At 39.3% G+C, this 25,912-nt stretch overlaps 3 protein-coding genes and 1 long non-coding RNA gene across 4 annotated transcripts; 2 read left to right on the plus strand and 2 right to left on the minus strand.

The window, feature by feature from the left end:
* Positions 1 to 2,088: 2,088 nt before the first annotated feature.
* On the minus strand, positions 2,089 to 4,497 carry LOC131022336 (uncharacterized). The gene is made up of 2 exons (XR_009101237.1): positions 4,095 to 4,497; positions 2,089 to 2,488 (listed from the first exon to the last, which is right to left on the minus strand). It is a non-coding gene; the product is annotated as an uncharacterized LOC131022336 (long non-coding RNA).
* Positions 4,498 to 13,860: 9,363 nt separating this feature from the next.
* On the plus strand, positions 13,861 to 14,830 carry LOC131022339 (protein RETICULATA-RELATED 4, chloroplastic-like). Its single transcript, XM_057951793.1, has one exon. It carries the CDS (start codon positions 14,033 to 14,035, stop codon positions 14,648 to 14,650), a length of 618 nt encoding a protein of 205 aa, XP_057807776.1. The 5' UTR covers positions 13,861 to 14,032; the 3' UTR covers positions 14,651 to 14,830.
* Positions 14,831 to 17,571: 2,741 nt separating this feature from the next.
* LOC131022337 (uncharacterized) lies at positions 17,572 to 20,057 on the plus strand. The gene is made up of 2 exons (XM_057951791.1): positions 17,572 to 19,494; positions 19,593 to 20,057. The coding sequence occupies exons 1-2, from the start codon at positions 17,711 to 17,713 to the stop codon at positions 19,927 to 19,929; spliced, it is 2,121 nt and encodes a 706-aa protein (XP_057807774.1). The 5' UTR covers positions 17,572 to 17,710; the 3' UTR covers positions 19,930 to 20,057.
* Positions 20,058 to 20,153: 96 nt separating this feature from the next.
* Positions 20,154 to 25,629, minus strand: LOC131022338 (uncharacterized). The gene is made up of 4 exons (XM_057951792.1): positions 25,501 to 25,629; positions 22,399 to 23,235; positions 21,061 to 22,317; positions 20,154 to 20,989 (listed from the first exon to the last, which is right to left on the minus strand). Exons 2-3 carry the CDS (start codon positions 22,615 to 22,617, stop codon positions 21,322 to 21,324), a joined length of 1,215 nt encoding a protein of 404 aa, XP_057807775.1. The 5' UTR covers positions 22,618 to 23,235; positions 25,501 to 25,629; the 3' UTR covers positions 20,154 to 20,989; positions 21,061 to 21,321.
* Between the last annotated feature and the right edge of the window lie 283 nt (positions 25,630 to 25,912).

Raw genomic sequence — 25,912 nt, forward strand, 5'->3', positions numbered from 1 at the left:
CTAATATTAATATTTTAATAATTTTATTTACATTTATTGAAATTTTAACACATTTACTGAACATTCGTGATCATTTATATACATGTATAACTAACACCTATAATATATTTAAGAAATAAAAATTTAATAATATATTAATTGGCTTCTCAAAAAAATATATTAATTGGACAATAGAAAAAAGAGTGGATTTTGAAAATGGCCACTTTCATATTGTAAAATTAAAATCTAGCCTATGAAATAAAAACATAAAAAAATGGCCACTGTTACCAAAATACCCTTCCACATTAAAAATTAAAAAAATGGTCACTTTACACCACCCCTTTAAAAAATCCCGCAATTCACAACCAGTGTGAATTCACAACCAAAATTTTTTGGTTGTGAATTCACACTGGTTGTGAATTGAGAATTCACAACCAGTCGAATTCACAACCATAATTTTTTGTTTGTGAATTCACAACTAGTCGAATTCACAGCCAAAATTTAATTCACAACTAGAATTTTTTGGTTGTGAATTCACAACCAAACGAATTCACAACCAAAATTTAATTCACAACCAGATTTATGTTGGTTGTGAATTCACAATCAGTCGAATTCACAACCTGAATTTAATTCACAACTAGAATTTATTTTGGTTGTGAATTCAAGTAGTTGTGAATTTGAGTTTTTAAAGTTTGAATTCATAATTAAAACTGTAATTTATTTTGATTGTGAATTTATAGATTTGGTTGTAAATTTAAGAATATTAAGTTGTGAATTCATCGAGCTAGTTGTGAATTCATCGACTTGGTTGTGAATTCTTAAATCTAGTTGTGAATTCATAAATGTATTCTTAAATCTAGTTGTGAATTCATAAATGTGGTCGTGAATTCAAGAACATTAAATTGTGAATTCATAAATTTGGTTGTGAATTTAAGAACATTAAAAAAATTGTTGTACAACACCAAAATACAACAACTCAACAGCTGCAGGATCTGAAATGTTTATCTCTTTGTAAATTAATTTTGAAATGTTTATTGAGTTATTCACGGTAATCTAATTCCTCCACAACATCAATTAAATAGAAAGGAATGTCAACAAAATACATAGTCACAAATGTACCAATCCACAAATGTGTTCGACAAAACGACTGAACCAAGTCAGAAAACCCAAAAGCCAAGCTTGGCAAAGACGTGAAACACTCAAACTCCGGTAGATCCAAACCCGCCGCTGAGATCCATTTCCCCGGAGCTGAGATCCATTTCCCCGGACGTGAATCGGACGTGAATTCACAGCGACGCTGAGATCCATTTCCCCGGAGCTCATCAACAGCTGCAAGATCTGCTCGTCGTCGTCGGAGACCGGGATCTGACGCAGCACCACCACCGCCTCCTCGCAAGCCCTAAACGCAGCGAAGTAGAAGATGGCAGAGGCGACGAGGCCGGGGGCGGCGGCGCTTCGCGGCAGGGGACGAAGCAGGAGATGGCGGAGGCGACGGGCCGAGGCGGCGGCGCTTCGAATTTCAAGCCCCAAGCCGCCTGGAACCCTAGATCTACCACACCTGGATGTCTGGAACCCTAGATCTGCAACATCCACCCAAGGCGGCAACAATCGCAACAATCCCTGAGCTCCGTTTCTCTGTGATTTCTCTGTGGTGGTGGCTCGCTGTGCGGCGGAGGCGGTGGCCGGCGACTGTGCAGCGGCGGCGAGGACGAGAACAGCAGTGCAGCGGTGGTGGTCGGCGGCGACTGTGCGGCTGCGACAGACGAGAAGGAGAGGAAGAGGGAGAGAGAGAGAGAGAGGTGAAGAGAAAGAAATAAATGAGTGGCCATTTTTTTAAATTTTTAAGTGGGGGGTAATTTTGTACTTTTACACAAAAACTGGCCATATTTTTATGTTTTTATTTCATAGGCTAGATTTTAATTTTACAATATGAAATAGGCTAGATTCATATATTGACACTAGAAAAAATTACAATAAAAAAGTTTTAATAGGTAAAAATGTCCATACTTATAACTTCGAATTAAAATTGTCCACTTTTATAATAATAATAATAATAATAATAATAATAATAATAATAATAATAATAATAATAAAATGATCACATGCCCAAATTAAAGTGAAATGTCTAAATTGATCTTGAATGTTGATAGATTTACATTATTTTTGTGTAAAGTCTTACACTTTTCTTACACAAATACAATTATGTAAGAAAAGTATAAGAAATTTATGCAATTATTGAATAAGGATGCTGATTTCTGTCAATTCAAAGTGATACTATTTGAGATTTTTTTTCTTTATTAAACAATAAGGAGAATCACTCTTCTCTGCTTCCAACTGGTGCCGTAATATTGAAAGAAGGAGCAGAAGGCTGAAGCAACCATCACCAAGCTCCGTCGCGTCATTGGCTACATTTCCACAGTCCAGGCCCACGACGGTCATTGGCCAACTGAATTCACCGCCCCTTTGTTTTTTCTCCCTCCTCTGGTATGTCTCTTCCTTATTAAGATCACTTTGGTAAACATGAATATATTAAGGTTTTTCCCTTCAAAGCAGAAGATAAATCGAATTCTAATATGATATAAGAGCAATCTCAAATCGATATGAATTTACACGTGATTGCGTTGTATATAACAAGGGATTTGGACATTATATTGTCGTTGGATAATGTATTGTTTTATATATACAGTGAAGAAAAAAAATATATTATCATTTGCAGGTAATTTTCAAACATATCACACCTTATCCCATACTACGTACCACAAGAGTCTTAATTGGACTCAAACTAAAAAAAACATGCGTACCAAACGAGCCCCAATTGGACTCAAACTAGAAAAACACGTGCCAAGGTTAGCTCACTCCCAAAATGAGATTTCCTTTTTCCTTTCTTTTCTTGTATACATATTATTCCTTAGCTACAAATGTATAGTTGCATATACAGATGTCAATCATGCCAACACTGTCGAGCTCAGGCTATTTTTTATTTCGGGCTTACAAACGATTTTTTATATTTTTTTTACCCTAATCCTTCTTTTTTCTCAATCCATTTTTTTAGTGGGGTAACACTTGTAGTCCACATTTACACAGGAACAGGAGGATGGCAAACCCAAAGGCAAGGTTTGACCAATGGTCATACCCCTAGCTAGCACGACTCTGACATTAACAAAAGTAAGAGATCGGGTTTGGATGTGAATCTGAGATCCCAGTTATGACCAGTTCCTAAGACAGTACAGAATCAGTTCAGAACGTAACATAATTTTGGGATCACTCGACACGTGTTCTTTCTCCCCAAATCCGAAAAATATATGTAACGTACATAATCATCATAAGAAATAAAATAACAAACTAAAGTAAAAGATGCTTAATGAGATAGGAAGAGATGATATATCACTATAAATAAAGAAAGAGAAAAAGAAAACAAATTCCATTAACATCTCTAGTTGTGTATATGGTAGGAGGGTGTTTACCAAGCGTAGCCTTTAGCACAAGATATGCGTTATGCAGATGTCGAACTCAACTCAAACACCACAAGAAACTCAATGCCCTTATCAATCTATAAACACGCAATTTTACGTGGTTCGACTTAATCAAGCCTACGTCCACGGCAAGGCTACAAGATTTACACTTTGAATATGCACTAACAAAAGCAATCTCTCCAAATATTTCCTCTCTTGTTTGAACTCTTCTCACACCAGCTAAATCTCCTATCACATATATATCAGGCTTCCTATACAAGATATGCATCTATACTTATACATAAAATACTCGGGCATAAGTACGCACATCAAAACTATAGAAGGAAATCAGTTATAAGTTATAACTAACTTCTCCATCTTGCAAGTTAGTCCCTGATATTTAGCATATTTGTCAAATACTTCTTCCATGTACACGTGGAATATTCATCATAAATCAACAATCTCCACCTTGACGAATAGGGGTGAGCATCGGTTCGGTTCGGTGCAAAACCAAACAAAAAATCCAAAACCAAAAACCAAACCGATGGTTAAAATCAAAACCGAACCGCACCAATTGAGGGTCCGGAACTGAACCGAAATCGAACCGGTAAAACCATCGGTTTTGGTTCGTGAACAATGCAAAGTGGAAGCCGAGAAACTTACGGTGAGGGTAGGCCGCGCAGGAAGGGGAGTCTGGTTGTTGGCGACGCGGAGGAGTGGCGGACGGCAGCGGGCAGTCGCGCTTGGGAAGGGGGCTGTCGGACTCGCCTGGGCAGGGGACGAGGACAGCAGCGGGCCTCGCGCCTGCACACGCGCCGACGATCGCCGGACTGCCGGAGACAGAGGGCAGATCTGGGAGGCTGGGAGGAGCAGCGCAGAGTGTAGAATGAGAGGCTGGGAGGAGCGGCGCAGAGTGTAGAATGGGAGATAGACTTAGGGTTTCTTACTTTCTTTCTTAGTTTAGGTTAAAACTAAAATTAAATATATTATAAAATATAAATATTTAATAAAATATTAATATTAGTCGGTTCGGTTCGGTGCAAAACTGAACCAAAACTTCAGAACCGACACCAAACAAAAATTTTTTAATTCTTGAATTCTGGAACCGAACCGAACCGACCACCAATAGAATTGGGACCGAACCGCACCAATACGGTTCGGTTCGGTTCGGTTTTGACTGTCGGTTTGATTTCTGCTCACCCCTATTGACGAATGCTTCCACGTCCATGAAACAATCAATCAATAGAAAATCAGTTCATTTGCAACTCAATGCCCCATCACAGGGCTTTACACTTTACTCAAGCAAATGACAACATATTAACCAGGTCCAAACAATATTTAAACTTAGAGCTAGGCAATGCCTTAGTCAATATATCTGCAACATTCTCTTATGTGGAGACTTTAACAACTTTCACTTCACCTTTGTTGACAATATCTCTCACAAAATGGTGTCTTACGTCTATATGATTAGATCTTTCATGAAACACTTGATGTTTCACAAGGTGTGTTGCACTCTGATTATCACAATTAACCTCTACAAAATATTGTTCAATTCCCAATTCTGACATCATACCCCTCAACCATATGGCTTCTTATGCAGCTTCTGTAATTACCATATATTTTGTTTCTGTTGTGGAAAGAGCTACCACTGATTGTAGTAATGACCTCCAATTAATGGTAGATCCATAAAGAGTGAATATCAATTTGAGATTTTCTAATGTCTAGGTTTGCTGCAAAATCAGAGTCAACATACCCCTTCAATAGCTTACCTTCAAAACCTTGTTTTTTCTTGAACGATATACCATATTCAACAGCTCCTTTAAGGTATCTGAACTTTCACTTGAGTGCTTTCCAATGATATTTCCTTGGTTCAGCCATATACCTACTTATCACACTCATCCCATGAGATAAGTCTGGTCAAAGTGCAGACCATTGTATACATCATGCTGCCCACAACATTAGCATATGGGACTCTTTGCATTTTTATTTTTTATTTTTGATAAATTTACAATATTAAATAAAGAAATAAAAGACCGCGCCACAGGGGACGAACCCAAGACCTTTGGCCTTAGGCATTAACCCTTACCGCTTGGCCAACACACGCACACCATTTCTTTTCTTTCTTCTTCATTTTGTGGTTTATGAAACTCCCTGAGTTTCAGATGTTGTCCTAATGGAGTGGAGACAACTTTTAACAGAATCCTGAAGGGAGTGAAACTTTTACTTATTTTTTTAATATCATTATTCTACATTATATACTATCTGATTCATCACTATATATTGGCTTATTCATTAGTCTCACATCTCACGAAAAATAGCAATCTCACTATAACCGAACCATGCATATTTATATATAATGAGAATTATATTTTTCGAGAGAATGGAGAATAACAAATAAATCAATAAATTTTACGAACATACGAACATAACTCATGAACAAGCGTATTTAGTAAATATAGTGAAAATCTTGCCACCCTCAGGATTCGAACCTAGGTCAAAATGCTTGTTCATACGGTACATTGATTTGTTCATAGAAATATATATATATATATATATATATATATATATATATATATAGGGGGCGGTTATTCAATAAACCACCCTTATTTTAAGAATTACGAACTAGCAAAAATGCATGAATTTTATGTATAACACGCATGAATAAACTGTATAAAGGCATGAATTGCGAAAAATAATTTTTTGCTACCTTTGGGATTCGAACTCAGGACCATGAATTTATCCAACAAGGTGATGAATCAACCGTAGATCTTGATGATCTAAGGGCTGAAAATGGTTCCTAATTTATATTTTAAGAAGCGTTCTTATTTTAGCCTTCCCCTATATATATATATATATATATATATATATATATATATATATATATATATATATATATATAGGGTGCAGTTATTCAACAAACCACCCTTAGCATATATATTAAGAACCTTTAATGACGGAAGATTTGAGTGGATTATACGGCTGTGATTTAATTTAAGATTCATTGTATAATTCTATTGATTATGCCAACTAATTCACACTCAAATGGACGAAGGGGTAAAATCGATATTGACTGTTGACTTTCCATATCACCATCATAACTCTTCCGATTTTGGCGTCTGGATACCTACCAAATTAAAGATTCGATTTTGATTGATTAACCCAACTTTAATGCGTGAATTGTATCTTGATATTTAGGTGTACAAATATATTGTAATTACGCATGAATATTTTGGCTTAGCACATTATACAGATGTGTCATATTGCGAGTATAAGTATGGCGCGAATATTTTAATGCGTACGCATGAATAATCTGCATAACAACGTGAATATTAATACATATTAATTGTAACAACGTGAATATTCATGCGATGAATTTTTCATCGCGACATGTGTAAGATTTGAAGTTAAACTTTGAGAAGGTGTGTGAATATATTGTAATCGTCTATAACATATTGAGAAGGTGTGTGAATATATTGTAATTACGCATGAATATTTTGGCTTAGCACATTATACAGATGTGTCATATTGCGAGTATAAGTATGGCGCAAATATTTTAATGCGTACGCATGAATAATCTGCATAACAACGTGAATATTAATACATATTAATTGTAACAACGTGAATATTCATGCGATGAATTTTTCATCACGGCATGTGTAAGATTTGAAGTTAAACTTTTTATTCATCGTGTACAAGTTCTTGAAATCATTGCTTGTGCAACCAACATCCTCATAGTTACCAACGCCAGCCCAGGCAGCTCCAATCCCATGTTCTGGCATTCCCTCAAGCAAATCCCCAAATCCTTGACGAAGTGATTCACGTAAAATCCTGCCTCCAAATCCCTCTTCAATATTCTGCCGCCGTACAAATCCAGCGATTTCGAGCCGGCCGCGCCGGTCGAAATTGCGCTCAAATAGCTATCTAAATCCAGACCGGCCTTATGCGCGTAGATCAATCCCTCGCACAGTCCCACCATTGTTGAGGCGATGGTCACCTGGTTCGCTAATTTGCAGAATTGCCCCTTCCCCGCGCCGCCCATGTAGTACACTCTGCCCAAGCAATTCAACACAGGGGTTAGGCGGTTTACTAGGGCTTCGTCGCCGCCGGCGAAGATCGAGAGAGCCGCGAGGCGGGCGACGATATAAAGATTATCAAATCTTCAACAGAAAATGAGATACACGATCCCCTTAATTTAGGCCATGATAATTACTTAAAACTTGAAATTACCATTGTATCCTATTAGTGAAAAAATCGGCAGTTATATGAATCAAATGAGTGGAGATCTGGCCGTTGATTTGCAAAGATCCATTGGTTTAGATTGGTTCTTAATTTATATCCTAACTCTAGTTCTTATTTTAGCCTAACCCTATATATATATATATATATATATATATATATATATAGGGAGAGGTTCAAGAAAGAACTATTAAATAAAATAAGAATGGAGAACCATTTTCAGCCATTCGATCATCAAGATCTACGGCGGATGCATCATCTTGTTGGATGAATGCAGATCCTGGGTTCGAATCCTGAAGGGAGTAATTTTTATTTTTATTTTTTTGAGTGCACTAATTTTAACAGCGAATGCATTAATTTTTACAGTAGATGCATTAGATTTGATGGTTCTCACGTTCTCACAAATAATGTAGTTCTCTCTAGAACCACGCCATATATATATATATATATATATATATATAATACATGCGTAAATGTCTGTTCGTGCGATCTCTTGATTTATTCGAAAAAGTTATTGACTTATTCGGAACCGACATTTCATTATCAATTCCCTCTACATTTTAGCATTCTCTATTGATCTCTTCTATATATATATAGTCATTGGCGGATCCAACATGGTGCAATGGGGGTACAGTTGTACCCCTAATTTTTTTTTTAAACAATACTAATATATGTAAATATTAAAAAATTACTTCTATTTTTTGTTATTTGTACCCCCTTTTATTCAATGTTAGTTCCCCTCCAATGAAACTTGTTGGAACAAGTAGACATACATAATTTATCCTCTAGTGTTTACTCATCAAATTGGTGTTAATTCTTCTTATTATTATTGCAAGTGTAAATATAATGTTTTCTCAAATGACTTATGTTGCTAAATAGTAGCATGAATGATCAATTTTAAAATGACTGTTTGATTATTTTAATTAAGAGAGATGTTGGTATCAAATATTTTTTATGATTATATTTATCTAATTATTTTTCGCACCCCTAAATATATATTTCTGGATCCACCACTGTATATAGTGGATCATGTAAATCTCTTGTCCTTAGATATTATATACATTCAAATTAATTTAGATCGTACATTGTGTGTATGTAGTGCACTAAGAATACAATACGTGACTGAGGTCAAAATACATGGAGAGATAAAATAAAAATAAAAATTTTAGATATTATATATATATAAAATAAAAAAAGAAACAATAGGGCCGGATGGCCCTATTCAACATACAACATCAAATTTTTTCCATCATTTGAAAAAACATAAATTTTAGCCATTTTTTGTATGTCATGACTATTCTACCATTCTCTCTCTCTCATCTCTCTTTCTCATCTCCCTCTCTCTCTCTTCAGCGGGCAGCGGCTGCCGCTCTCTCCTCTCTCTTTCTCATCTCCCTCTCTCTCTTTTCAGCGCGCTACTTAGGCAGAATTCGTCTGAGTAGAGGATGAGGCGGCAGCGATGGAGGAGATCCTCCCTCTCTCTCTCTCCAGCGCGCCGCTTGGGCAGAATTCGTCGGAGTAAAGGATGAGGCGGCGGCGATGGAGGAGATCCGATCCTCTGAAATCGGCGGAGTGGAGGAGGGACTGGTCAGGTAGCGGAGGATGAGGCGGCGGCGGCAGTGGATCTGATCTAATGAGGCGGCGGCGGTGGATCTGATCTGATCGTTGCGCCGCCTCCTCCATCAGCAGATCTGATCTCCGCCTCCTTCGATTTCAGTCATCGACAGATCTGATCTGATCTGTATTTGTGCTGCACGTATGGCACTATTAGTGCCATAAGTGCCATAAGTGCACACTTCCCCCTAGGGTTTAGATATTCCATTTAGGGTTTAGATTATCCATTTGGGGTTTAGATGTTCCATTTAGGGTTTAAATTATCCATTTAAGGTTTAGATGTTCCATTTAGGGTTTAAATGATGTTGTTGTTTCTGTATTTGTGCTGCACGTATGGCACTTATGGCACTATTAGTGCCATAAGTGCCAAAATGACCATTTTACTTAGTTTTATTTTGAATTTCCATTGGCACTTATGGCACTATTTAGTGCCATAAGTGCCAAAATGACTATTTTACTTGATTTTATTTTGGATTTCCGTTGCCACTTATGGCACTAATAGTGCCATAAGTGCCTAACCCGACCCGGCACGCGACCCGCGTGCCTGGTCCTACCCGGTCCGCCTCATTAAGGGTAAAAACGTCAAAATCAATAAAAATTGCCAAATTTTGTATTTTTTCAATGTGTGGCCATAAATTGTGTTTTATGCTTCATTTTGGCTACTTCAAAATTTCACTCATAAAAAAATTACATTTCGATCTTTAAAATTGATGATTCGACCCGAAACCTGAACCGTCGAGTTCGAGTTCGAGTTCGACCACAACCGACGTACAAACGTTTATTCATCGTGTTAAAAACGTTGCGTACAAATGGTTTTTACGTGAAAAAAATTTCATCATATTAAAAACCAACGTTTTTTGTCGTGGTCAAACAGAATCGGAGCTTTTCAAAATTAGGCATTTCATTCCCACTAATAAGTGGCATCTTCTTAGTTTTTGAAGGAAATAAGCGGCATATTCCACGTCTAACATTTCTTTCATTGTACATAGCTTAAGGGGGGTGTATTCGTTGTGGATTTCCACAGACTTTAAAAAGTCCATGGAATTTAAATTCCATGGAATTCACATAGATTCCAGACGACTTTCAAAGAATTCGTGGTTGGATTTCACCCCGATTTTAACTGATTTTTGAAGACTTTACGGGATAATTTTGGAATTGAATTCCATGAAACCAGCGCCCGCTAGAAAAGACTCAGCGACCGCTGGGTTCCAGCGAGCGCTCAAATCCTCCCATTCCAGCGAGCGCTCGCTGGAAGAAATTAATGCACACTCAAATCCTCCTCATTTACATCAAACATATTCTGGAATTAATAACTTTATTACAGATAAAAAAATATACTGAAAAGACTAGAAACTTCTATAGCAACTATGCTCGATCTGGTCTTTTATTTTGCCCACCAGTGCAGCAGTTTCCTCACTAAAGATTCAAACCTCTTCTGATACAAGTTGGCTGGTTGCGAAACGAATGAGTAAGGACAATACAAATCGCAGCAGTTAACCAAATATACAACTCATGCGCAAGACCAGTCATTTACCATAAGATTATGAAACTTCTGAGCATCATCAATATTGGGATCGCCAAACATTCACTCTGATTGAGATAGCTGTATTCAGAAGCACTTCTTAATCTCAGACTACCTGAAAAAAAAAAAAAAGAACCATGTGCCATATCATCCAGTCATAATATTTGAAGAAAAGCTATAAATGTATTATAGGTAATAGGTGATAAAATAAAGTGCAAAGAATTGTGCACCATTAAAAATATACTAGCAGACGGCGGGGCGGGGCTACTGCCGTCGGCTGTGAGTCGGTGAGAAGCGACATTGGTTGCTGTCGTTTGTGGGTGAGATGAGGGAGATCAGAGGTAGCACCGGCGTCTGAGATACGGACGATGGTGACTACCGTTGCGTCACAGAGTGACGGAAATGAGAGAGAGTAAGGGCGGTGGTTGTGGCTTGTTGCTGCTCGCCAGTCTGTCTCAGGGAGTCGGCGGCGACGATCGTTGTTGCCTGAAAACAGTGAGAGAGATGAGATGGCGGCAGCGCCGCTTGACCCATGAGCGGCGGCTGTTTCGCTGCGGTTGTCGGAGAACTTGAGGGAGGCAGCGGCGCCTTGCCGTTGCGAAGGGAGGAGACGGCGCGGGGTGGTGTGTGTGAACAACTCACCTTTTTTATCTCTCTGCAACCTTTGATTGAACGATTGCTGAGTTCCAGCGCTCGCTGGCTTCTTAGCCAGCGAGCGCTGGAACTCATCGCTCGCTTAAAACTTCATGGATTTCAATTCTCGTGGTTCTTGGCCGGATTTCGTCGTGTGTATTTTTTGGATGAAATCCATGAAAGTCATTCCGGATTTTAAGTCAATGGAATAACGAATACACCTAGATTTGTATGGATTTTAAAAAGTCTGCAACGAATACACCCATATTTATATGGACTTTTAAAAGTCTTGAACGAATACACCCAGATTTCTGCAGACTTTTAAAAGTCTTGAATGAATACACCCAGACTTTTAAAATCCATAGAAATCCATCAAATTCCAGAACGAATACACCCCCCCTAAGATTAAGACTGTGTGTGTTTTAATCTTTTAAACAAATAGATAATATAATACAATACAAACTTATCATTTAAGATAGCGATCAAACTTTTTATATTTTATAGGTTTAAATGATAGTAATATATTGATTTCACTTTTATATTATTACCAAAGAGATAAAAGATGTGATAAAAGATATGGTATATATAAAATTATAACAATACTTTCTAAGTATAAAATTATACCTTGTCAAAGAGAAAATGTGTTGCCTGAAATTTTATACAATATGCCCAAATTTTTTATTATATCAAAACAAAAGAATTATAAAATGGTAAATGAAGCCTATTCATTCTTTATACTTCAAAACTAACACACTATAAAAGAAAAAAATAAGAAAGAAAAATATACTTTACTTTCACAAAAAAAGAAGAAGTTAATACTACTTTCTGACCCATCATTTTTTTGGTGGAGGGTGTTCTTCTCCAACAAGTATTTTTGGGTAGTGTGCGTGGGGCTAATCTTTGGGAGAGTTTGCAGTGCCGCCAGAGGGATCTTCCATTGGTGGTGGTGGTGGCGGCAGTGGGGTTAGCAGGGGCGGATCCAAGATTTGTCGATAGGAGGGCTGAATTTGAAAGTATTGCATGGGGTTTGAGGGCGATAGCTTTTGAGCAGAAATTTTCGAACAGTTCGTACAATTTGTTTTTAATCTCAAGGGACGTAGGTTTAGAATTTGATCACCGGTTATAATAAATAATTGTTCTATTTCTATTAATTCAATAACAAATTTATTGAAAAGCATATAAAAAAACTACCTCTATATATTTTTTAAACAATTAATTTATCTCCTACAAGAATAAATAAATACTCATTCCGTCCCACGAATCTTGAGTCATTTCCTTATATGGCAAATAAATTCCTTTTTATTCACTTTTTTCATTTTTTTCACCTACCACACTTACACACTAAATACTATTTTCTTAATTCCCGTGTCGAAAAGAATTGACTCAAGATTTGCGGGACGGAGGAAATACATTTTTAAAAAATTTATCTTTTTATGAAAATTGGACTGAGCTATGTAGATATTAGGCTAAATATATTTAATATATATGACAAAATTTTAGACTTGCACTATGCTGGAGCCCAGTGCACCTCCAATGCAGATCGCCACCAAGGGTGAGGGGAATCTTTTGTTGGAAGAAGGGGTTTTTTTTTTTCTAATTTATTTATATAAATTTATGTAAAATTAAAATTGTAATTTAAGTAATTATTCTATAATTATATTTTCTATCAAATAAAAGTATCAATTATCTCAGCATTCTATCTAAATAGATAATTAATCTTAATTTCCTTATATCACTTATCTTAATTTTATTAATGTGATTATTTTTAAGTTTGGATACCAAACATGCATTACTGTATTTGCGAACTAACAATTTTGTATTGGGGCAAAAATAGAGCGGGTAAGTGTATGTGTTGGCTTAACGGTAGGTGATTTATGTCTAAGGTATGGGGTCTTGAGTTCGAGTTCAGCGTCGTGGTATCGTTAAATTTCTTTATTTATTAGGGTAACTTATTAAAAAAAAAATCGATAACCGAATATTATAATTTTAAAAAATAAAAAAGTTCCACATGCATAGCATCATGTGGACCGTTTGCAACACATGGGGTATCATCAGCCTTTCCCTCTAATGAAATGGGGTCACTAACATCACAACATATACTCCCTCCGTCCCGCGAAGCATGACACACTTTCCATTTTGGGTTGTCCCACGAAGCATGACACGTTTCCTTTTTTGTCAATAATTATTACATTCTCTCTCCTACTTTATCACCTTTATTATATTCTCTCACCTACTTTATCACTTTTATTACTTTCTCTCTCATACTTTATCAATTTTATATTTTATTAATTACACACTTAAAATACTAATCTACAATTCCTTAATTCCCGTGCCGAACTCAAACGTGTCATGCTTCGCGGGACGGAGGGAGTACTATACTGCATTTATAATGTGACTATCTATGTAAGGAAATACTACTATTACTATATAGGAGTGGAGTAGATTTTTCTTAAAATTCCAAATTCGTTTACTCATACTCTGTCTTCTCGAGTCAACCCCTCACCCACTGTTTCCCTATCTCTCTCTCTCTTTCTCTCACACACACAATCAAGAGAGAGAGAGGAGGGACAAACGAGGTCAGCCAGCCACCTCCTAGATGGCCACCGCCGCTTTTTCACGCCTCACAACTCAATTCATCGCCTCACCAAATGCGCACCACCACCACCGCCACCACTCTCCCTCGTCCCTTGCCTATCCGTCGACTACCCAATTCCTTAAAGTTACTCTCTCCTCAACTTCTTCGCTCCAACTAATTGGCTCTCTCCACTCCCCTCGCCGTCCTTCATTTAATCTTATATTGTTCAGCGTCGGCGGAGGCGATGAATCCGGCGGTGGCCTTAGCGGCGGTGGCGGCGGCGGCGGAGGAGGAGGAGACAGTGGTGATGGAGATGCAGGGAAGAGAAACAAGGCTGAGGCGATCATGGCATTGGCCGAGGCCGGTAGATCTTTAGATAGCATTCCCAAGGATTTGGCAGCTGCCATTGAAGCAGGGAGGATTCCGGGATCGATTGTTCATCGGTTTTTCGAGCTCGAGAAGTCGCCTTTTCTGGGCTGGTTGCTCCGATTTGGAGGGTTTAAGGAGAGATTGCTCGCCGACGATCTTTTCTTGACCAAAGTTGGCATTGAGTGCGGCGTCGGGATTTTCACCAAGGTTTGTCATCTTTTTCATATAATGCTTCATTTGACAAGAATGTTTTTCAATATATCTGAGTAATATTGGATCCTGTGTTGAAGGCCTACCGATCTTGGTGATATTTTTCTGGTTGTAAAGATGGATTAAGTTGCACAAAGTTCTTGCCGTTTTGTTTTTGAGATAGTACACCGGATGTATGGTGCATCCCGCCTAATGAAATCCTAATTGGAGATTAATAAATTCTGATTGGTTATTGATGAACCCTAACTGATCGTTTATCTGGATGCACACAAGTTTTTGCCTTTTCGTTTTTAGTTTTGATTAAAAATAGATGAATTTTATGTTCCTGATTTGATATAAGTCGATGGTCTTCTGTTGTCAGAGTTTTTATTGTTTACTGTATACAACAGAAATGGAGATCCCGGTGACATTTTATGTTAATTGAGCATATGCAATTGTAAGAATTTTTATTTGTGATAATCTGATGGTAATGACGATAAATCCGGTGAAATGAAATGAAGTTCTTTTCAGCATGTCACTAGGGATGGAATCGAGTGAGAATCACATCTTTTGCTGAGAACTTAGAACTATGCACAAACACATAAAATACATGAACAAATCGTGAGCAACTAAGTATAACACATAAATCAACTAAATAATCGAGCACACTTAGCCATTCTCATTTCAAAGTTTGTCAGCGTCTCCATAGAATTCCATGATTGGACGCTGAGGTGTTTCAAATTGCTGTTTGATGTGAGCTCTTGAAAGTTATGCTTTGCTAGTATTTCAAGTGACAGTATTTCCAATTGTTTATTCTACATAGCTCTGTTTTTTTATTTTATTTTGAAAATAAAGTTTCTCTGCTTGTGGCCTATGTACAATATTGGTTGGCGGCCTTTTCTTCTAAATATAGTTTATACATGCATGTTTGGCTTTTGTAAAGTCTTGATTTTTAAACCATTATGACGTGTATTTCTATGCTAGACTGCTGCAGAGCTGGAGAAGCGTCGAGAAAATTTCACCAAGGAGCTAAATTTCGTCTTGGCTGATGTGGTATGGTTCTTTCATGTAGTTGTGACATGATTTATAACTAACCAAATTATTTTTGAGTTTTAACTTGCAATATAGTTAATCAATCTATATATACGCCACAGATAAAATTTTGGAATGTTTTGATGAAATGTGCACTCTTTTCACATGATAGTATTGGCTAATCAACCTTCTTTGTTTATAAAATAGTCTGTCAAGTGTGTGTTTTTTCTGTTTTGGCATAGTGGTAGTGTGGTTAATGGCTGAGGCCAGAGGTCTCAGGTTCCAGTCCACCGTCATTCGGTCTTTTAAAATATTTGTTTCTCCTACCAAAAAAGAAAGAGGCAAAATTTAAAGTGCCCTTTCTCTTATGAATAATTTGAAAAATGCCCACCCTTATCATGCAAAGCACTACATGCCCTAAATAAGTGAAGAACCGAAAATGCCCTTTGAATGTGATGGATGTGCATTGTTTTCCGCAAAAGTTCTTACACATCTATGACAAAAGTTGTTAAAGTGTAAGAAAAACATCAATTCATCAATTTAAACATTGAAATCGGTCAAATATGTGTTGGAACATGTGAAATACTGACAGAGAAAATAATATTTATTTATTTTTGAATTAAAATCGAAGGTTTTACAAGTAAATCGTAGGCTAATTAATCAATGGAAAAAAAATACTAAAAATTAACACAATCGATATTAGCACTCAAAACACACATTGGAAAAAAAAAAGCGTCCGACCGGAAAAACAAAGTGTCCGACCGGACATAAGGTTTCTTCGGGCGGACACATATATGTTCCGGTCGGATAGATGTTTTTTTGGTTCTTATGTGTGTTTTGAGTGCTAATATGGATTGTGTTAATTTTTTGTATTTATATTCCATCGATTAATTAGCCTTCAATTAAGGGACATAATTTTTTTTTAAATTGATGATAAACGACAAATATGATGTGAAATAGCTTTGTCAGTAAAGTATTCATGTCAAACACTCTAATTTCATTGAAATTCACGTGAAATGAATGAATCTTTGTTTATATATGAGTGAATTCTCTCATCCTCTCATCCGAACACTCAAAGTGAAAAAACACTCAAACTCATTAGAAATTCTAATATTATCCAAGTGGTGAAACTATTATTTGTGAATTCTCTCATCCGAACGTTTAAAGGTATGTCATTTTACGTTTGAAATGTAATTTAAGTTGGTTATTGTTTATTTTCAATGTTTTGTTTGATCCTATATGCTTATGTGAATTATTAGCATATTATAGCATACTATGATTTAAAGCCACGTTTGAAGGAAATACATGTGAATTAGAGCAAATTCTATCATGTTTTAAAGTATTAATTAGTAATTATTAGTTGCATTTTAGTTCTATACATATATATTGCTACATAACTCATGTTAATATGCTCGAAAATTATGTATCCGCCCGGACAAGTGTCCTTGAAAATTTGTCCGGCCGTGTGTAATTATATATCATGTAATACACGGCCGTACACATTTCCTCGGATACTTCCCCGGGCGGATAGATGTTTTTCGAGTGTATTAACATGTTATATGTTGTATTTTAACATTTTATTCCATTTACATCATATATTTATTTATTTATTATTTTTTCTGTAGATGAATGAATATGGGAGATACTTTGTGGTTAATTATGGAGGTGCCTTCAATGGTTATGAGTACATCGGCGGCTCTTCTAAGAATTTGCATATTTTCGGAGACACAATGGCCAGTACGGTGTACATGATAAATTACCTGATGATGGAGAATTCATTGAGCACTAATTACAGCTTGTATTATTTGACGAAGAAATTAAATGGCAGGGTATACAGTAAAAATATTCTTGCCGATGACAATGATTTGCTTCAGTTGCTGGCGTCCCAGCCACATTTTCCTGAGATTTATGTTGTCGAAGACGATTACAGTGGAGGAGTGTATGTTCCTTCGTTTGATCTCCCTCAATCTTTCGGGTATGGAGGTGAATCCAGTGCACAATTCGAAGGTGGGGACGGATTGGAAGCAATCCAAAGATATGCTTATTTAGACCTATCAGCCGGAGATTCACCGGCGCAACAAAGTGTTGAACCGTCGGTCACTTGGGGTAATGATCAGTCAACGGGTTGGCCTTCATGGGATGAGCCAAATCCGTACCAGTACTGATCGTTGTTGGGGTCCAGCTGATGATCAATATACGTACGAGCCTCAGTTTGTGGAGGATGCTGGTAATGTAGATGAAGATTATGTTCCATCGTCTGAAGCCGAGACTGATACAAGCGCCTCTGAAGACTTGTCGGAGCCAGAGAACGTGAGAAGGGCGGGGATTGAATATGCAGGTTGGCAGAATTTGCAGATCGACGAGGATGATGACGAACAGGTTCCTGGAGCAGATGAACTAACTAATTGGTTAGTTCCGGTTATCCCGTTGGACGCCGCAGCGGCACTTGTGGATATTGAAGATTATCAGCTATTGCCTCGGGAGTTGTCAAAGAATATGTATTTCAATAGCAAAGATGATCTGATCGTTGCAATCGGTCTGTGGAACATGAAGCAGGGCAAGGAATTTTCTGTCAGCAAATCAGACAGCAGACGAGTCTACTTCAAATGCAAGCATTCAGATACGTGCCCCTTCAAGCTCCATGCATCGTCACAAGATGGAGCCATTTGGGGAGTGTATAAGTTCACCAATGAGCACTCATGCGACGGTGAGCTAGGGCGCGTAGCGCGAATAAAGGTCCCCGCAAAAGTCGTCGCAGCATATTTAGCACAGAAGATACACGACGATTGCGAGATCTTGAAGCCGAAGGCCATCCAGCTGGAGCTGCGACGTGAGTTTGGCGTACAGATCAAGTACGATGTTGCATTGCGAGCCCGTAATCGAGCCACTGAGATGGTTTATGGTCGACATGATCAGTCCTTCGAGATGCTGCCCAAGTACTTATACATGTTGAGACAATCCAATCCCAGTTCGAGGGTGGAGTGGGAAGTTGACGATGATGGCCGATTCAAACACTTATTTGTTGCTCTTGCAGCTTCGGCTACCCCTTTCATGTTCAGCTTACGGCCAGTGATTGTCGTCGATGGCACACACTTGAAGGGCAAGAATAGGGGTATTTTGTTTGTTGCAGTGACGAAGGACGACAACGAGAGTTTGTTCCCACTCGCGTATGGTGTTGGCCCGAAAGAAAACGATGAATCGTGGACTTATTTCATGTCACGCATTCGACGTGTTTATGGCCAAGCCGATCCACTTTTGATTGTCTCTGATCAGCATATCTCCATTGCCAATGCTATCAGGAATGAGTTACCAAATGCAACCCACGGCCTATGCTACTACCATTTGCAAAATAACCTAAAGCATTACGGTAAGGCAGTGGTCGAGGTGTATCGACAAGCTGCATTTGCGTACGAGAAGTCCGACTTCAATAGGGCTATGAACGCCCTGAAGTTTATGAAGAGAGCTGCGTACGATAAACTAATGGGGATTGGGCCGGAGAAGTGGGCTCGTTCGATGTGTCCTATGCCTGTGCGACGCTACAGTTTTATGACATCAAATGCTGCTGAAGCTTTTAATTCCAGATTGTTGTGGGCAAGAAGACTTCCTATATGCTCGATGTTAGATGCAATCAGAATTGTTATTGAGAAATGGTTCAGCGAGCGACTAAGGGCTGCACAACAAATCGAGCAAGGCTTGACTGCTGAGGCTGGTAAAAGGGTAGCTATTGAAGTCCAAAAAAGTCGTCGATACACTGCACAAAGGCTGAGTGGCATGAAGTATAAGGTGCAAACTGCTGACAGAAGCTTCAAGGTGGATCTGGAGAAGAAAAAATGCGAATGTCGAGTATTTCAGCTAGACCAACTGCCCTGTTCTCATTCAATCGCTGCAATAAGGTACGATCATGAAATGATTACTGTCGGGTTCATTGAAATGTAAATATGTTCTAATGTTCGTTATATTGATTACTATCGGAGTTTGTTTGTTTTTATAGTGAAGCCGGTGATACGATCGCGGAGTATGTAGACTCGTACTACACGAATGACTTTCTTATCGATACTTACTCTCGCGAAGTTAATAATCTCCCGCCGAGACGCCAGTGGTTGGTTCCCGAGCACATCGCTGAGCAGGTTGTATTACCTCTGATTGTAAAAGGTCAAGCGGGGCGCCCAAAAGAAGGTAGACATCGAGGTGGTGGTGAAGGCAGCAGCACACAAACAGATGAGTCTTCTAGTATCAGGCGTCGTAAACCAAAGAAGTGCAGCATCTGCCGTGAAGAAGGACACAGCAAGAGAACGTGCGCTGGCAGGGCGACTGAGCCCAGGGAGTAGTGGGATGTATTTGTGTGCTGTAATAGTTAATGATATTGATTGAATTATCTTATTATTCGCTAAGCTGGAATGATTTACTGGAAATAATGCTACACGAATAACCAAATAGAAGCACACATTAATGTAACAATATACAAAACTATGCAAAACCAAGTCGTCTGGTACGGGCATTCCAAGTTTCACACAACGAAAATATAGATCTAGCAATCTTGGCCCTATATGCCGCCACGTTGCTATTACCCCACTCAATGGATGGAGAGCCAGATATCAGTCGTTCAGCATACATGCAGACGAAAGGCCCGCAGCTGACAGAGTTCTGCTGGTGAAACTGAACCTCCGCTGGAGCAAACACTACCGTCATAAGTGGCCACTTGCTCTTTGCCACTGTCGAATCAATGGATGTGTCGTCGTACCACCTCGACACCTGAAGGACAACTGGCAACAATCTCAGTAAAGGTAATAAATCACCAACTCGAGCATCCTGTTGTCGAGGTGTTAGCTTGTGGAATACTGGGTCATAGACCTCGCAAACGGCTTCTCCTAACCGAATCCGACATAGGATAAAATGGTGGCCAATTATGACTGGCATGAGAACCTATGACAAACCACAATGAATTGATAAGAAACAACGATAGAGCACAAATGACAAGTAACAATAATTGTTTAACTGATAACCTGTGCGGCATCCATCCATCCTATATGACCAGGAGGAAGTTCATGGCCCTTAAGTGATTTTCCACGTACTTGGCAGATCCAGTCTATATCAGGCTGACAATCATCAGTCATGTTGTACTAGTCAATACATGAAACTCCTTGGGGCCGAACTCACTTCGTGGCCACTTCTCCAATAGAGCGTTCCACTCTTTCTGGAGGTATATCTACAGATCAAATAAGTAATTAATAATTTATATCCGCACCAATGAAAACATATAAATAATGAAAGTTTACTTACAAACCAATCCGTGTCTACTATGATTGTATTATTCATATCTACGTCATCCAGTAAATCCAGGGAACCTCGAAGTCTATTTCTCAAGGACAAGAAATACAAGTCAATATCCTGCAACAAAGTTAAAATCAATAAGTTAGTAGACAGTAATTTAACAATGTTAAAATCAATAGATTATTTACCCCAGTCGAGAATTCCTGGCTGACATTATCCACCCGCGCGAAGTCGTCGTACTCCCGCAAACCACCACTTGCCTTGACATAAATCTCACCAGGCCTACCCTCTCGACACCTAGCCATCCACTTCTCATAATGGTCACTGCATTATTGTGTCACTGGACGTGGCATTTGGCTATTAACCCAAGGCGATCTCTGAAAGTTAGACGGACGCCTCACCCTCTGACTGCGACGCGGGAGCTCTGCTGGCGGCTGCTCTGCCGGCGGCTACTCTGGGTGCTGCAGCAGCAGTACCTGTGGCTGCTCTGCCTGTGGATCAGGCTCCTCCGTCTGAGCCTGCCCTGCCGAACTGGACTGTCCCCACTCATGTGGTGCAATAGAAGTGAGCGGTTCAGCAAAGAATATCGGGGTCTCTGTGCTATACTGCGGCTTCAGGAATGGGGAAGACCAATGAGGGTAGACCTGGGTCGACCAGTCAAAAGTCTGCTCTGCCGGTGTGTAGTCGCCCTGAACAGACTGATTCATGGACCGCCACTGCTCGTTGTAATCCGGGGTCTCTGCTGGGCGGGAATGGGCATAATCTGAAGGGCGTGATGGGTAGGCCTGGGTCTCTGGATGGCGTGGTTCCTCATCGCGGGGGTCGTTGTCGCAGGGACGTGAAACGCTTGGCCCTGAAGCGTCGGGCCCTGAAGCACTGGGTGGAGGAGACCGTCGCTGTGGAGGAGACCGTGGCTGGTAATCATCAGGGGACCGTCGCTGGTCATCATCATCAGGGGAGTCGGGCACTGGGAAATGTTTGCTCTTCTTGCACCTATCCTTTTTACCCTTGCCCTTCAGTTTATCCACGAATTTGCCGAAGGCCTTCTTAATCTCCTGACGGATCGTCTTCTTCACCCACTTACGGTCCACCTCACCCTCGCTGGGACTGGATACAGACCGAGATCCGCTCGACGATGAAGAAGTATGCGGCGCTGGGCGCTTGCCCGGATCTACTGAATGACGAGCCGGCTCGTGGGGTCGAGCATCCCTCACAGGGCCCCGAACACTGTGACTGCGAGTCATACGAGGTTGACTAGGTACATCCTCCTCGTCCCCGCGCTCCTCCACAACACGGGCTCCGGTCTGCTGTGGAAATTGGACACCCCGAGCTAATGGGTTGTCGGGGGGCTTGAAGCTCACCGAGAGTTCGCCCGGTGTCAGCGCTGATATGAAGTAGTGATTCGACAGATCGTCACCATCGGGCTCCAGGGGCAGGACACCACCCTAGAAAGCAACAAAGATAATATATTAGAACATAAGTAAAACCAGTAACGGTGAAACACTAAATCTTAAATAACTGATTACCTGTCCCTCGAATAGATCGCGCAGACCGTGAAGCCGGGGCTTACCCCTGAAAGTCCATCTCAAACACCGAGGGTGCGCTGTCGGATCACCGCTAGATGCTGCGACCATGTGTCCGAAGCCCGGGACGCGCTCCAATGCCCAGACATATAAAGCCCACGAAGGACCGTAGAAGTGATACTTCTCGCCGGTTCCTATCTCATGCGTATAATGGCATAACATCTTATACGAATACGCGCCCCAGGGGAATCTATCAAATGTAGCCAGATCATCCACCAAAACCCAAAGCCACGGCTGTACCCGCGTATCCAACCCAAGAACAAGGGTGTGAGCCACACACACGAGGACAGCACGAAGGTACAGGCTCCCATCCTCATCATCCACTCAACGATCCAAATCGCACACGCGTTTGATGAGCGACTGTATGGTCATGCTTCGCGTACCGCAGAATCGTCGGTATGCCTCCACGCGACTGCAGTCGTGCTGTAACGTCGCATCGAACCTCGATCCCCCGAAATTGAGCCCAGTCACTAATGTGTAGTCCACAGGGGAAAATCTGACTCGTGCTCCGCACAGAAAGAAGCACATCTCATTTTCTTCTGACACAATCTGCCTCGATACAATCTGGTGTAATGCTTTATTGCTCTTCGGGCCGGGCCTCCAATCAGTGAAATGCCCAAAACATGATGCTCTAAATCTTCCCAATAAATCTGAATTGCACTGTTCGCCGACCACATTTAAAGTTTCAACCAGCTCCGGAAAATGTGAATCCCTATAGTAGGTGCTGATAGCAACCTCCGTCTGGTCTATAGTGTCGCGACGAAGATATGGGACATTCGCCTATTCATTTACAAAATGAATACATATTAAATTCAGTAAAATATTTAAAAATAATACAAATAGGCATAATTAAAAAAGAGGCGAAATTAATTAATACCAAGCAATTAAATTAAATAATATTAAAATTCAGTAATTCAGTAAAATAGTAAAATTCAAGTAAAATCGTAAAATTCAGTAAAATATTAAAACATTTCCTTTGAGTAATACTCCCTCCGTCCCGTTAATAATGGCACGTTTTCCTTTTTGGGCTGTCCCGTTATTGATGGCACGTTTCCTATTTTGGAAAAAATAAGGGATTGATTAATGTTAATTAAAATCCTAATTAAAAGCCTAATTAAACACTTTAAAAAAATACTCTCACTCTTAACACTCTCTCTCTCTCTCCCAATTACTCTCACTCGCCGTCTCTCCTCCTCCTCTCCTCGGCGACTCCGTCTCTCCTCCTCTCCTCGGCGACGCCGTCTCTCCTCCTAGCGCCACCACCACCCTCCACCGCCTCCACACCTCTGCGCTTGCTCCATCCGCCGCCGGCTCCGAGATCTGAGCGGCTCCATCGTCGCGCCTCCACCCCTCCGAGAAAACCATATCAGCGGCCCGGCGGTGGTCTGAGTGTGACGCCGCCGCCGCCTCTACCCCTATGAAGGCCGCCTTCTCCGCGATTTGAGTCCTTCCTTCCTGTTGGTGGTTCCGCCTCCAAAAATTAGGGCCCGATGCTCACCCAAGCTTTGATGTGCTTCGCCGGCGACGACAGCGGAAATGGCGGAAATCTGGGTTTGTAAGTTTTGATATTCAATCAGTCAAAATCTGGGTTTGTAATTTTGTGAGAATTTATTAAAATGCTTCGAGCCTCACTTTTTGGTGATTGGAGATGGGTTTGTAATTTTAGTGTTTGAAAACCCATCTGTAATTTTTCGCCGCATTTGGGTGTAATTTTTGGTGATTGGAGATGGGTTTGTAATTCTTTGGGTGTAATTTTTCGTGCATTTTTTTGGATTTTGTGTTTGACAACCCATATCTCGCCTTTCTTCCTTCCCTCTCTTCCACCGCCTTCCCTCTGTTGTCGCCGGAGTTCTGTAAAGGGAGGGTCGGTGGTGGCTTCTCTGCCTTGGCCAGATCCGATAGTACAGGGCCTACAAGCTTGAGTTGAGATCTGAAATTAGTGGCATTAGTTGCAGAATTTCTTGGATTTCTTGAATTTGGGGGAAACACATTTGTTGGACGGAGATGAGGAGGACAGACGAGGCGAAGGGAAGTACTTCATTCGTCTCCCTTTACAGAACATTACTCGCCGGTGTTGATGAAGAAGAGAGTTATTTAAATTTTATTAACTATATTTAACATTAATTAACAATAACATTAAACATGTGGTCCCTACAACTTTTCTCTTAATAACACTCTCCTTAATACCCGTGCCGAAAAGAAACGTGCCGTTAATAACGGGACGGAGGGAGTATTAAAATATTAAAATTCAGTAATATTAAACTGCAATTAAATTCAGTAAAATTCAGCAATTTAATATTAAATTCAGTAAAATTCGAGTAATTCAGCAATTTAATATTAAATTCAGTAAAAATTCAGTAAAAAATATTAAACTGCAATTAATACCAAGCAATTTAATTAAATTCAGTAATATATTAAAAAACTGCAATTTAATTAATACCAAGCAATAACATTTTCAATAATTAATAATTAAACAATTATAATTAAATTAAATTCAGTAAAATAGTAATAATTAACGTAAACATACAGATAGATTTAATAAAGTATTTTATGCCTAAAGAGAAACTATCCGGCCGGTGAAGTGTCCGATAAAATGAATCCGGCCGGGTACATTTCAGAAATAAACTGTTCCGGCCGGACGCATTATTCCGGGCATAGTGCCGGCCGGATAGTTTCACAATAGGCATAAAATAATTTATTTTATTAAATTGTACAAAACCCACATAAACAATGCAATGTAATACCCAGCAAAACTCGCAATAATAATTCAATAATGATTACTTAAACAAATATAATTAAATTAAATTCAGTAAATTACTAACTGATAAATATAAACATACAACTCATTAAAATGGAATATTTTATGCTAAAAAACGATCGATCCGGCCGGTGAAGTTCCCGGAAAAATCAATCCGGCCGTATGTTTCATATAAATAATGTACTCGGCCGGATCGATTTATCCGGCCACTTCACCGGCCGGATCGATTGTTTTTTAGCATAAATTATTCTATTATATTGAATTTCATGAAAATTAAAAATAAAAACCTGTGAAGAAGATGCCATGGATGAGTCCGACGTGCTTCAATATTTTGAACTCTCTCGGTGGGTAAAAAAAAGTGAAGAAGCCGATATGTGTGGTGAGTAAAAAACCCTAGTGAAGGAAGGTAAATATAGTGTTAAATAGAGATAGATATATGGACGAAAATAAAGTGATTGAAGCCGATACAATCGGCTTTATGTCTATCAAAAGAGAATCAATTTTTTTAGTAAGATTTTTTTGTCCTTTATGTATCGGTTCTTGCATAATTCACTTGGTAACATGCATGATTTTTTTGGGTAACAAGCATGCATTTATTTGGGACGGATTTTGAATATATATATATATATGAGGCGAAATTTAACACTTTTGGCTATTAACACTATATAAATTTTAAATTTAAAGATATGGATTAATTAA

The sequence above is a fragment of the Salvia miltiorrhiza genome, chromosome 4 (assembly GCF_028751815.1).
Source record: "Salvia miltiorrhiza cultivar Shanhuang (shh) chromosome 4, IMPLAD_Smil_shh, whole genome shotgun sequence".
Taxonomy (NCBI): domain Eukaryota; kingdom Viridiplantae; phylum Streptophyta; class Magnoliopsida; order Lamiales; family Lamiaceae; genus Salvia; species Salvia miltiorrhiza.